The sequence below is a fragment of the Triturus cristatus genome, chromosome 3_2, assembly GCF_964204655.1.
Source record: "Triturus cristatus chromosome 3_2, aTriCri1.1, whole genome shotgun sequence".
NCBI lineage: Eukaryota > Metazoa > Chordata > Amphibia > Caudata > Salamandridae > Triturus > Triturus cristatus.
Window position 1 is genome coordinate 200,752,991 of NC_140584.1, and position 15,083 is coordinate 200,768,073.

Sequence of the window (15,083 nt, forward strand, 5' to 3'; positions counted from 1 at the left end):
ACGGCTCAGCTGTCGCCAGCCAATTATTGGAGAACCACCAGGAGAGGGGCTTTGGCTCCGCCCACATGTTGGGAGCCAGCAGTATATGTTTTGATTGGGCAAAAGTGCTTACCCTCCACACAGCTATGATAATTTAGTTTATTTATCCAGCTGCCTAAGCTGAAACTTTCAGAGGCACGCACCTGACATTTTAATGCTATTAAAGAGTCTTAGCTAGCTAGATCATTTATGGTGTTTTCTCTGGCAGTAGCACAGATTAGAGGATAAACGTTATTAGCCTACATGGATAAATCGGTCTGGTTTGATAATTAAATTGTCACCTGACCTTTTAACCTACACCAATATTCTACAGTTCTTTGCTTCCACACATATACATACACATCGCCATGCTACCTACTTGTAATGCTTCACATAACCATACAACATTCCTTAAGAAACAGACCTATTGGCATTGCCAGTGCTTGTGCAATCTGGGCAATAGTACTGTTTTAAAAACAAAGGTAATAAGAATGAATCTACCACCCTAGTCTACATCCCCTGTCTCTAAGAAACCTTGTTAAAAAACTAACTTTCCCAGTAACTCTCCACCAAGACTCACATAAAACCTTTACGGGAACCACTGTCCTAGCACCTAGTTCTGTTAACCCGCTTGTCCATCCTGCCTTATTTCTCCCCGAGAATCATTCTCCCTAATATAAACAATCAACTTTTGTGCCCTAGTCTTCACCATGATCCCAAATATAAGCTTGCTGTGTATGTAAGACTCTCGGGGTTTTTAAATTGGGTATTACAGCTCGAGTCTGTGATGGACAGGTGCAAAGTGACGTTCACTAGTGTACTAGAATATGCTACTGTGATACTCTGGATAAAAACAACTTGAGTTGCACATAAATAGTCAGTATTATGATGATGATATCCCTCCACTCCTTTTCCAGTCACCACTGTAATGAAACAGTTGGAACTGTCCGAGACACATAGGAGAACCCGGTCGGATTTGTAGAAACCAACAGAGGTGAGTGTCTCTGACGGTTGAGTGGGATGACACTGACAATATATAGACCCCCTTGACTACCAACTAAAAGAGGATTGACAGGTTTGGTCAAGTATTGTGGCTCTGGCAATGAATATTTATTATCTTTTTGCACTTTCTTAGCAGAGTGACTTAGGTCTATAGGTCCTGAAGAAAGCCAAGAATTTAGCTGTCATTTATGGCTGAAACATGTTGACCGTAGTAGAATAAGGGTATATATATTTAACCCTATTATCACCTGCTTTTTTTAAACACTACCACTTTTTGGGAAGAAGAATAAAAATTGGTGCCCCAGAGTAGGTAGTTTTTAATCACCACTTCTTTATTTTTTGCACTCTGCCCCTCCTTACCTTTGAATTGGGAGACTCTATATGTGCTTTGCACTCTAGCTCCTTCCCATTAGGGGTTAAGTTGTAGCCCACATGGGGTACCTTGCGGTCCCCATGTGTTGGAGGAACCCAATGATGAAGCATGTCACCCTCGGGTGAGTGAGGGTTTTCGTCCAATACTGGTTTGTGCCCTACCCTTATCACTCTGGCTTCAAAGTGGTGCTACCTTATACAATGTGTGCTTGACGGAACTGAGAATGTCCCAGCCAAAAGGCCTCCACTCTCATGAAAGGAATATGTGAAAGACCATATATGATGCAAATATTTTTTATAAAGCTGAATGTCAAGCAGTAGGCTAAACCGCTTTTATACATCCGCTACTAGAATCTAAACTTAAATACCTGAACGTACTCTGTACTGTGATACAGCTGTTACACTGTTGTGTGAACAGAGATGTAAATGTTGCCTCTCAGAAAAGCATTTTATACTTCAACCATTCCTGTAAGCATGAATTTTAAAATGGCAATCAGTGCAATGTGACCCTGTGCACGTGTTTAAAATATGCTTCGAGACATGGCAATGACTTGGTCCAGAATGTTGACCATTAGTGCATATTTGTTGTCAAAATGCTTGTTGCAGTACAATGCCCAAGAAACTCTGTTAAAAGGTTGATGCGTTTTACCGTGTTTTTAAGGTTGAGCCTGCGAGCGCATGCGCTCACTTGCAACACTATTGTGTTCAGTAAAGGACTTGCATCCCGCCCATTGCTTACCATTTGTTGGCTCCAGTTTCAGTCCTGTTTGCTGCCTCCTAAATGGCCAGTGCAATGTAAATGTCGGTTTGGTTTGCCTCGGTGGAGCAGGGACCAAGCACAGATTATTCAAACTTAATCAGTGCCTGTGTGCTGCTGCAACATGATTGAGGTACTATTTCTCCTACCCCCACCACTGTCCCCTGTTCCTCTCGCCAAAGCACAAAGTACCGCTGGGGAGAGATGTGGTGTCATCGACAAGGTGCAACCATGGTGCTGGGGAACCAGGTTCAATTCTCTGCATCGGTTCAAAATCCTGTGATTCTGTGCAAATCACTTAATATCCTAAGTACTTCACGGCAGTAGTTTTGAGACGAGTTCGCGTTACTTAAAACTGCACAATAAAATAGATTTTATTGTGATGAAGAAACCCTGCTGATGAAATAACGGAACAGCTATAAACTTACTTTGGCTGTCTGCATAGCCTCCCTGTGAGAACTGAAGAGAGTAAAGCTCCCAAAGAGAAGTTCCACAAAGCCAATTGCAACACATTTTTATTAAAGCCATGAAAAACGAGAGCTGTTAAAAATACACTGGACAGCCACCAATAATATTTGTTGTGGTATAAACATTTATTAGGGAGCCTACTCGATTTGTTTTCTCCCCACCCCACACCGAGCTCACTGTTATTCAAGCTGTTTGCCATTAGCTCACGCCCTCCTCCGTGCCGTGGCCCAGCTCCAGCTTACCCAAGCTTAAATAGACACTCGAGCTCTGACAGATACACAGCTAAATAGAGGCCAATAATTCAATACAGAATGACTGTACTGGGGCGGATACTAAATCCATCAAGCGGTAAATATCATCTGAAGCCAATGCAAGCTTTTATCTTTCCAATTTCATGTATGTCTGAAGCCTGAGCATTCAGTGAATCGTAATCGTATAATTCAGAGCTGGGCCTGTCTCGAACATCCTATTGTCTTTTTTTTAGGTCTCATCTGAGATCTATTGTACAATGACATCCTGTACTGTACCTTACAATGACATCCCGTACTATACCTTACAATGACATCCGGTACTATACCATACAATGACATCCCATACCATACAATGACATCCCGTACCATATCGAACAAAGACAGACCATACAATACAATGACATCTCGTACCATACCATACAACGACAGCCCGTACCATACAATACAATGACATCCCGTACCATACAATACAATGACATCCTGTACCATATCATACAAAGACAGACCATACCATACAATGACCAGTCATACCATACTAAACTCTACAATAACAGGCCATACCATACCATACAATGACAGGTCATACCATATTATAATATACAATGACAGGCCATACCATGCCATATAATGACAACCCATACCATAAATAGACAGCCCATATCATACACGGACATTTCATGCTAAACATACTATAGAGCAACAGACCATATCATACTATATTCAGGGCCACTGGAATTATGTGGTAGGGGGGTTCACATGTGGCAAGGGTGAGTAAATTATGCGACAAGAAAAGGCAAATTATGCAGCATTAGGAAGAGTATTTTGTGATATATTACTTCATTATTTAGGCATTCTTAAACTTGTTGGCATTAATTGTACCTCATTAGTACCAGTTTAACACCCAAAAAGAACAATAAACTACAGAAAGGTGACTAGTCAACCTTTGCAAAGATCCTTAAAGTGCGCGGCAGCAAGTCACATGATTTTTTACTAACTATTGAACCGTTTGAACTAGAAAATATTTGTTTGGGTTTAAAATCTGCAGATTATGCAGTAGAATTTGGATTATGTGGCAAATGCAGCAAATGTACCATCATGCAAAACTCGCCATGGCCACACAATCACATAATTACAGTGGCCCTAATTATACTATACAATGACAGACCATCCCGTACTAAACTATTCAAGGACGTACCATACCATACTAAACTCTACAATGACATACCATACAATACAATGACAAGCCATACCACTCCATACTATACAATAACAGGCCATAGCAGACCATAATAAGCTCTACAATGATGGGCCATACCGTTACCAAATTGCAACATAACATACAGCGACAGGTCATATACAATGACTTACCGTATCATACTATACAATGACAGGCCCTACTATACCATTCCATGCAATGGCAGCAGTAACATACCGCACAAAGAAAGGCCTTACCATACAATGTTAGGCCATACCATATCATACTATACTATATAATAACAGGCCATACTATAACATACTATACTACATAATAACAGGCCATACCATACCACAAAAAACTCTACAATGACTGGCCATACCATATCATGACAGGCCATACCATACTATACTATACAAGGGTAGGCAATACCATACCATATGTCAGCCTGTACGATACCATACAAAAACAGGCCATACTATACCATACAATGACAGGCCATACCATACCATCCCGTACTATGCAACAGGCCATACCATACTGTGCAATGACATACCATACTATACAATGACATGCCATACTATACTATACAGTGACAGGCCATACCATACTATAGTATGCAATGTTAGCTTATAGTATACAATGACACACCATACCACACTATATTATACTCTGACAGGTCAAACAATACCATAAAATGACAGTCAGTACCATACCAAAACAAGCCATACTATACCATATAATGACAGACCATACCATACTATACTATACAATGAGTGGCCAAAACATACCATAATAAACTGTACATTGACAGGTCATTCCATACTATATTATACAGTGACAGCATATACCATACTATACAATGACAGGCCATACCATACTATACAATGACAAGCCATGCCATGCCGTACTATACAATAACAGGCCATACCATACCATACAACTATAAGCCATACCTTACTATACAATGACAGGCCATACTATACTATTACATTTCATACTATACAATGACAGTGCCATATAGTACTATGCAATGACAATGCCATACCTTTGTATGCCATAAAACGACAAGCCAGATCATACAATGACAAGCCATACCATACCATACAATAACAGGCTGTACCATACTACAAAATGACGGGCCATGCCATACTATACTATAGAATGACAGGCCGTAGAATACTACTGAATGACATTTGATAACATACTATACTATAGAATGACAGGTCATCCCATACAACACTGTGGAAAGACTGGTCATTGCATACCACAACACACCACTAAAAACAACATTGACCAATTCAATAGATCGCGCATAGGCAAGACCTGTTGGCTTTGCCAATGCTTGTTATAAGCAGTGGTGACTATCTATTGAACATGTGCATCCTTCTTGAATTTCTCCAGTTGTTTGATGTTTGTCTGTTCACGCTGTGAATAGAAAATATTAGATTGTTAAAAAAAAAAAGCCAGTATGAGTAAACAGAGCAGTGCCTTAATTTCGTTTGTTGCGCTTTGATTTTGTGGGTCATCAGTTGTATTTAACTGCACTGATTTTTTGGTACGAGTGTATGACAGATAACTGAATTAAAATTCGGTGGAAGACAGTTTAGTGTTACTTTCTTTTTAATGGCCCTTTTAAGGAGAGCGACTTTGGCTCCACCCCCATTTTGGGAGCCTGCAGTACTAGTTTTGAAAAGTTATGTGCTTCCACAAAATAAGTGCTTGCCCTCCTCACAGCTGTGATCTTTTTGTGTAGTTATCCAGCTGTCTAAGCTTGAACTTTCAGAGGTACATATATGACATTGTGTAATGCTGCTAAAGTCTTTAATACCTAAATAATTTATGGTGCTTTTTCCTCTGGCAGCAGCACATATGGGAGAAGGGTAGTCACTAACCTACATGGATATTTGGGTCTAGCTTGACAGTGCAACTGTCACTTGACATTTAAACCTACACCAATATTATTTTACAGTTCTTTGTTTCCACAGAAACACATATCTATTCCCATACTATCTATACTTAATGCTTCACATTACCATACACAATTCCTTTAAAGCCAGACCTATTGGCATTGTTAATGCTTGTTTGCTAGTTGACATCATCTTGGTTGCTCACTGTTCACCTGGCAGTTGCACATTGAAAGCCAAACTGCCTAGGCTCCAAACATGTCACCTGTTGGATGGTACTATACCAATCCGAAGCTGCAATAACTACATTGTCATTTTCCAACTCAGCAAGGATAATTGAACAGTTAATCATGTGCTTAAATACTTCTTGGGAAAACAGTAAATATGTTCCTATTCTAGCTTGCCAGTTGAGCTAATCCTATGTTGAAAGATTTTAGTTGCACTCTACCAGCAGTTGTAACTCTCCACTTAAAGTCAGGACACACACACACGCACACGCACACACACACACACACACACACTAGAGCAAGTGTAATATTAAATACACTAACTCATTCATTACTACAGTGTACAACACACACACACACACACTAGAGCAAGCGTAATATTAAATACACATTCACTCATTCATTACTGCAGTGTACAGTTACATTGGTTCCCTTCCCCCGGATTCGGGCAGAAAGCCTGCTAGATGCCAGAGATATTACAGAGCAGAGTGGGGTCAGCCCATCCTGACATCTGGCAACTCCCCCACCTCTTAAGCCCTAGAAATCCTTCTGTCCCTTGAGGCTTAGAGCACCTCCATCCACATGGCAATCAAGAAAACTTGGATTCCTTTTGGTGTTGTATTTGTCTTTTGGGCAGGCAGACAGGGGGTAAATTCCAATTTCCCCTCCCTAGCCACGGTGAAAGGCCGCACTATTTGGTCTCTTATATGCCGTGTATCCCTATGGACCTTGGGCATTTATGCAACCCAGGCAAATCCAGCGTGGTGCCGGTTGCATGGATCCCATTTTGTTTACTTATCCAGAGTGCCCTTCAAACTTTGGCTAAAACGATGCATTTTCCTCACATTTCTAAGAGAAAAAGTTGTGGAATTTCCGGGAATCTTCAAATTTCCTACCACCTACATTCCCAAAAATCACATACTAGTATGGGTAACACCAAATGTACTTAGTTTAAATAAAGGTGCGTGTTTATGTCAGCCTGCAGTAGTTAAGACTAGCACAGAAAGGTGTCTGTCCAGTAAATTAGATGTTGGTGATGAAGCAATTTTCCTCCAACAGTGCATGTACTGAAACCAAGTGACTGTCTTAACCATGATGATGGAACATATGCTTGCTGACCCTGCAGAACTTCGGTGCCTGAACAAAAATTGCATTGCTAGGGCATAAAGCGACGCCATACAGTTGTTAGAAAACAATTGAGGTATCTCAACGGAAGTAACTTGAAACTGATGGGTAATATTCTCAGTGGAATAAAGCATATCCGCTCCTATGCAAACATTTTTCAACGGCTAGCTAGCCTGTTGATTGTGTAGCAGACCACATCAGTATTTCCATACAGCATGGCCTAGAATAGATTCCTTTTTTTGCAAAGCTCTGTGGTAATTTTATACACGGTCTTATTTGTTTTTGCTTTCTATTCAGAGTTACTGCAGAAGTGAAGCATAATGCTTCAAACACAGTTTGCTGCAGGATTCAAGGAGAATGGAACAGCATCCTGGAATTCACCTACAGCAACGGAGAAACAAAGTGTATAGATCTGACTAAGCTGCCTGTTACAAGAAAGAGAGTCCGGCCTATTGAACAGCAGGGGGCCTTCGAGTCCAGGCAAGTACATGCAATCAAAACTATAGTTCACAATTGCACTTCTCTGAAACCTTTTTAGACAGTTCCCCTCTAATATGATCATCACAATGTTTTTGAAAGTTTTCAGGTCTAAGGTAAAATAAAATAAAAAAGGATACCGTACCGGAAAATCTTTCGTATGACTCTGAAATTAGGTTTTCAGCTTGATGATAGCATGAAACATTTCCATTAGCGTTATCGGAATCTCACACCTGTTCCCAGAGATAAGGAAGTTTAGTTCCATATGGCAGGAAAAGTTTATTTTCCACTGAATAATAGTGCACTTACTTCTGAGTGTAAATAACTTCAATTGGATAGAAACGGTGAACCAGTAATCGAGACAAATCACACAATGGCGCATTATCTCACCTGCGTTTAAAAGAATGTTGTGATTAAACTTTAATCGGTCAGTAATATGGAAAACTACTTATGTTTACTTTATTCCGATCATAAAACCATAAAAGTACATTAAAACATTAAAAAAAATGTAAAACATGAATGTTTTAAAAGCATAATTTAATGCAATAAAATAATTAAAACGTTTGGAAACTCATTTAATCTGTCATGATTTAAGAGCAGAACAATGCAACCAATAGAGGCAGAAAGACTCTAGCAGTAAAACCATTGGCGCAAACTACAAACTGAAATTTTAACAAATTCAGCAGCTGTTTTGTTTGAAGCAATTATGCAGAGTGGATACAATCACAAAAATCTTTTTCGAGTTCACCAAATAGAAAAAAGGTATCTGATGACCGAGAAGACCATAGGTTGGTGAGTATCCGATTTCAAGACTCCATGTGCCTCTACACAATGTGGTGTTCCTAAATTCCTACACAGTGTGACTAACCATTTGGACCAAGCTTTCTTATAAGCTGGGCAAAAGAAAAGAGCATGGGCCTCCTTTTCCTCGGCTATGCCACAGGATCGACAATTCTGCTCCGATCATGGCCCCCAGAACGCCTGTGGTTGGTAAATGAGCGCAAAGGAAGGGTTCCATGCCTAAGCTGCACATAGAGCTTCCTTGCTAGTGCAGGTTGGATTTTGTCCATGAATCTTTCCATTCTATAGCTATCAGTTTGACCTATAAATCTAGGGGTCAAGGATCGCAGGGAAGAATTCATTAGGAAGATGCCAGCTTGTGATCATTGCAGCATTTGGCACATTCCACTTTAGAAATTGTGGAACAAGTCTCAATGGGATTGTACCACAGACTAGCTCTACCAATGCTTCTTGGGGTTTCCCTAATGTGACAGAGCCACGGCAATCTCTTGGCTCTCATCGACCCCAGGATCTCCTCGAGAGCTATTTTATAAGAGATTAATTCAGGTGTTGCCCAAAGTCTTCTCCAACAGAGGCGAGGCCGAAGGCCGATTCCCTCTGAAATAGACCTAATCCCAAGATCAAATCTGAGGGTAACCAACAGACTACTGGGGAGGAGATTCAACAAATGCCTAAGAAAGTTTTTCTGTGTCTGTGTAATAGGACTAACAGGGTTGTGTCCCCAGAACTCGGTCCCATACATAGAGGCCCCCAAGGCCTGAAGCTTATAGATCTCAATATAAGGGCTGATTGGCTTATGAAACGACCACCTATACTCCTTTGGGAGCCCAACAGTGTGTTGTGCCAGTTTGAATCTTTGCTTTGCAATAAGGAACCACCAATCCATTCGTTCGCTAATCTTGATCCCATGGTAATCAAAAGTTGAAACCCTCTCTAGCGGGACCCCATTTAAACCTGGGCTTGGATGAGTGGGTTGGGATGGATTAAAGACCATAAATTTGGTTTTGCTAATGTTAATTTCTAACCCCCTTGATTTGCAAAAGATGTTAAAATTGTCAAGTACCCTATGGATACCCATTGGTGTCTTATCTTAGATAGGATAAGAGTATCATCAGCAAACATTAACATAGTCTCCTTTTCGGATGCCAGCCTTGGGGCATTTTTATTAATGGTGTTCAGGGAGTCGACAAGGCTGTTGATGAACAAAGTAAATAATGTTTGCACCAAAACACACAGCCTTGCCTGACGCCCTTATTAACGGGAAAGGCTTCAGTGACGTCCCCTAATTTTCCACAACGGACCTGCGCAAAGTTCCTCTCATGAAGCCTTCATTTGACAACACAGATAGGATGGGACCCCCATATTGGCCAAGACGCGCCAAAGTAAATTCCTAGGGACCAATTATAAGCCTAACTTTAAATCCACAAACATCAAAAAAAAGTCTGCCACCCTCTAGAACCACTGATTTCCAATATAGGAGTTGGAGTCTAAAGACTTGGTCTGTGGTGGAGGTGCGTTGCTGAAACCCTCCTTGAAAGGGATTAAGAACCTTGCTATCCTTCATACGTTCCTTGAGTCTTTCTTATTAAACTTTTTGATGGTGTCAATCAAACTGATAGTTTTGTTGTTTCCAGGTAACAGTGGGGAGCCTCACACAAAAGGAAGGTGCACTCAATAGAAGTGAATCAACGAAAACAGATATATTCCAAAACTCTTCTTTATATTCTTGAAACCTTTAAAACTTCTTCAGGGCTAGGAGTCACTTGGGTTGGAGAATAATAGAACAGGTATACGAAGTCCAAATTATCCCGATATTGGATTATGAATAATATTCAAGTCATGTGCATTAATGGCACATCAAGATATGAATCTTTAATTAAAGCGAGGTATGAATAATGCCTCCAAAATAAAGGTGCTGAAGCAGGTGGTGCAAAGTGTAAATCCCGACGCAGTATGCCGATGGTTTACATTGTAGTAATCAGTGTACTACGGACGCAATGAGCGGCATCATAACCAGCAGTAGTGGGGAGCCTTTTTTATAAATAGAGATAATTTCCGCCCCAGGTCATGAATGAGGAATGGGCGTCCCCTCCATTATAGCATTAAAATAATTAAAAGGTAGGGCCCCCATATGTCTGGTTCTTAGAGGTAAAGATCCCCTGGTATTTTGTCGATGCCAGGGGCCTTATGAGGGGCAGTCTTATTTATAGCCCTATGGACTTCATCAAGGGTGAGAGCTGGGTATTTCTTTGGAGCATCGATAGACACCCTGCCTGGCCTAGCATTGGCAATGATGCCGACAGAGAGAACACCAGGTCCCTTCAGCTCACCATACAGGGTCTGGTAGTGCTCATTCCACATGTCTGCTGTAATATTATGCTTCATACTGACAATGCCCGCAGGATTCCCTGTCGAGACTATGCTCCAAAAAGCGTTGTGATCATTGCGCTTGGTCGCCCAGAGTAGAGATTCCCACTCTTTTAGCAGAGTAAATAGTATTTTTGTATAGGTTCTCGAGGTTTGGATCCGATTTCTATCTTTAGATTTAATTGCCTCTAATAGGGCTGTTTTGGCAGGTCTACACTGTTTGCCAAATCATGAGGGTGAATATCTTTTGCTTCCCTTGAACCTTTCTTCTAGGTAAAAGAGATCTTTGAGTACTCCAGCTAACGTTTAATGGATCTCAGCCACCCTTGCCTATTGGCTAAGTTTGCCATTTGGGGAGATTACTTAACTTAGTTCTGTCAGAGATGTACCCACCACATTGTAGAGTATTTCAATTGAGTCAGGGGACTGTTTGAACACACTTCATCTGATTCTTCCCGTACTGGAAACCAAATGGACTTCCAGGTCGACCAGAAAGGGCCATAGCCTTATGTCTACAAGGATGTAATCAATCAGTGTTGAGCATCCTACTCAATTGAACGTGTGCGACCCCTGGGTATCTGACTTAGTTCGCCCATTACACAAACGTATAGAGCGATTTAATATATGTGTGTTCATTTGTAATGCCAGGGGAGGCCATTTCTTGATGGGTGTATGTACAATTCTGCAATGGACCATAACCTATCCCCACAACATAATGTATCATCGTGGTTGGATTCCAGGGCCCAAAACTGCCAATTAAAGTCTCTACCCACCACCTTGAAAGTGCCCTCTGGAAGTGTAGTCCAGAGGGTAGCCAATTGATCCAGGACGGGGGATTCTTGCCCCAGACTAACTGGTCTTGAGTAGACATTGAACAAGTACACATCTACGCTAGGGATAAAGGTAAGGAGGAGATATAGTCTATCCTCTGTAAGAGTCTCAACAACCCTAACTGCACAGCTCAAGTGTGTCACTATCCAGAGGGTCTGACACCCCCACCCCCCAGTTGCTGCCTTGGGATAATCTGCAAAACCTGCACTTTGTGCTCCCTTCATCTGGCAGGTTTCTTGTAATAAACAGATATCGTACTTGTCTAGATATGATCCCCAATCTTCACAATCAAGTTTGGCCTTCAGTCCAGCAACGTTCCAAGACACCACTTTAATTGTATTTGTGGAGCACCCGTTATTGCCATGGTGCCATCTGGGTCACTGGACACTTCCGCATGCGTGTCAGCCTGCTCGAGCCCCCCTACCTTAGAGTTCCTTAAAGTTATTAAACCAATCTAAACCTGGATCCATACCCACCATATAATCGCCCATAGAACCTGGACTGCTGGCCAGATTGTGGGACTCTTGACTAGGGGTGTAAGATTCTAAAGTAGCTCCAGCCAACGTAGACAAACCTCCTACTTTGTCAAGGGAGGCTGCCATCTGGATTCCACCATGGGTAGTAGTATCTGAATAAGGGTACCTGACAGAAGGTGGTATGCTTCGACCTCCAGTGGTAGTGGGGATTACCTGTTGCCATTTACTCCCACCGTCAGGAAATTCAGTTTTGCCCTCATTGTTTTTGGAGTCCGGTCCACCCCAATGCAATTTAGTCAATCCACCTTCTCCAATGCATCAAATCTATTGGCTATAGGTACCTTATATACCAAAGTATGTGGCTCCAGGAAGTTAAAATGCCTCTATGTAGGTGCTGGACTCTGAATCCTTGGGGTGACCCAAGGGTAAGAGTGATATCACGCAACCTCACTCCCGCATATATGATTCACCTACCTAGAGTTTATAGACCTACTGCGGGTTTTTGAAATTTCATGATGCAGTCCCCGGGACGATCAATGGGACCTGCCCTATCCAACTCACTCTTCGAATAAAAAATACCAGGTGTATTTCAGATGTATTTATTGCTGAACATTTAGATGTTGACCCTTATGTCGTAAGCCTCCTTACCTTATTCACACGAGCCGGATTTTAGATTTTAGATTTAATTGTAATTATTCAGACGCCATACAAAATAATGCTGTATAAAAAGGTGGGGAATTGGTAAGACAAACCATCTTTTCACATATATTCTTTAAAGTAAATATCACTCAGTTGCTTAAGCATTTTACTTAGTGAGCTTCATTCTAAAAATGCTAAAACCCCAAATCTTACCATTTCAGGCGATTGTGGAAGTTTGTAACTGAGGCTTTGGGAGAAGGTGACATTGATAAAGCAACAGAGCACAAGCGATCTCTCGAGGAACGCCAGCGAACTGAAGAGAGACATCGGACTGAAGCGGAAACCTCTTGGCACACAAAATACTTTTCTAAAGAAGTAAGTCTCCACTTCTCTAGATGTTCTAGTACATTCGTCTCTTTAATATTTTTGCAATAGATGGTGTTTTGGAATTAGCTCTTATATTCTGCCTGATAGCTTCTCAGAGAACACGCTTAATGCGGTCAGGGTTATCTGTGTCTTCTTAACACTCCACGCTGCATACTTGGAACAGCAGAACGCAGATCCTTGTGTCCAGGTGTTTAGGAGGCAGGGCAACCGTGGCCGTGTTCCCTGAAGCTCCGTAGGCTGCTCCAAATTGGTCGGGATATTAGCCACCGAAAGATGCTTTTTCTTTGATGGAAGCAGTGGGGCTAGACAACTTGAATCTGCTGCGTAGCCAAAGAATTCTTTCTGTACAATGTTGGCCACAATTCCCCCAACCCCCTCTTCCCTCCCCCAAAGCACAGAGCAGAGATGAAAACTAGGGATCGGCATTCATGATTGGGATCGGGTCATTAATACCAGTAAGAAAAAAAAGTTCAGTATTTGTAATAAGTGCCTCTCACTGAAACAGGCAGTGGGAGGATTTTTGCTTCTGGTGGAGAATTGACCCGGCCCTCCGGTCATACAATGATATCGCAAGAGCAGCATCACTCCCCCAGCTGGGAAACCTCTTTTGTTGCCCAGAACACGGAGGTGAGTGGTGGGCTTATGCCACAAGGACACTGGTGACACACATTGGCAAGATCAACAATGTACAGATTACCTTCCATTTAAAGTCTCTCTTCGACGGTTGGCGTTGTGAAGGTGGAAGGCTATTAAACATTTCAGAGTGAGAAAGTCATAGAAGCAGTTGCCCGGGGGGGCCTAAGGTCCAACATTGAAATTCCTTAGAGCAGTGACTTCTCCCAGAGAGGACTTTAATTTGCTGAGGGGAGAGATTGCCATTTTAGACCCAATGGCAAAAATGGTTGAGGGGTTTGATGAAGTGGATAAGGCAAATGGTGGCATTTGAATCTAGAGTGGAGTGGATGTAATGAAAATTGACTGATCTTGAACAAGGTAATTTGTGTTGACAATCTAACCAATGCAGAAATTAGAATAAACAGCTGGAAATCATCACTGTTCAGGACAGTGTGGAAAATTGCACACTACTTGTGGTGGCATGCCTACAGGAAAAAGAGGAATACTTGGAGAACGCAAGGCATGCTGGTCACCTACAGGTCCTGAGGTGGCCAGTGCTAGCTGAAATTTAGACGTTTATTAGAGATCTTTCTACATGACGAGATGGAGCCAGAACCGGGGGAGAGGACCATGCTTGTGGAGAGCATGACAAAGTTACCCACGAGGGATGGTAAGGGCATTCGTTGTACTTTGAAAAAGGGCATGAAAGAGGCTCTGTTCAGGACAACAGTTATAAAAAAAAAAAAGGGTTTTCCTTTAAAAGGCAGAAAAGACTCCATGCGAGAAGAAACTTCTATTCGTAGCATGTGATGGCCGTAGATACATATGCTTAGCATTATTACCCTGCCAGCTAGTGTTGGGCTCGGACGATTAAAAGTGGTTTTCTTTCGAAGAAGTCTTCGAGCCACGAGGTATAGTGACTCCTCTTCTGGTGTGCTTTGCACATGTTGCATGGCTGCTCTGTTTGATTGTTTTTTTCCGACATCTGGTTCGGACATCGATATCGCAGCTCCTCCAGAACCAAAGCTTAATTTCTCACGGAGGCCTTTACGGCGTTTGTTTTTTCTCTCCAATCCAACACCAATGACTTGTGTTATTGGTCATTTCACGGCGCACGTCCGGCGTGGGCCCGCCTTTCCATAAATTCTTCACCTTCATCCTACAGTAC

At 41.8% G+C, this 15,083-nt stretch overlaps 1 protein-coding gene across 2 annotated transcripts in view; it reads left to right on the plus strand.

Moving 5' to 3' along the window:
* Positions 1–15,083, plus strand: part of OSBPL11 (oxysterol binding protein like 11) — a 305,858-nt gene that overhangs the window by 273,173 nt on the left and 17,602 nt on the right. For both annotated transcript variants that reach the window (XM_085647503.1, XM_085647504.1), the window contains exons 11-12: positions 7,620–7,802; positions 13,135–13,288. In XM_085647503.1, the coding sequence (XP_085503629.1) occupies positions 7,620–7,802; positions 13,135–13,288 (337 nt within the window). The remainder of the gene's footprint in view (positions 1–7,619; positions 7,803–13,134; positions 13,289–15,083) is intronic.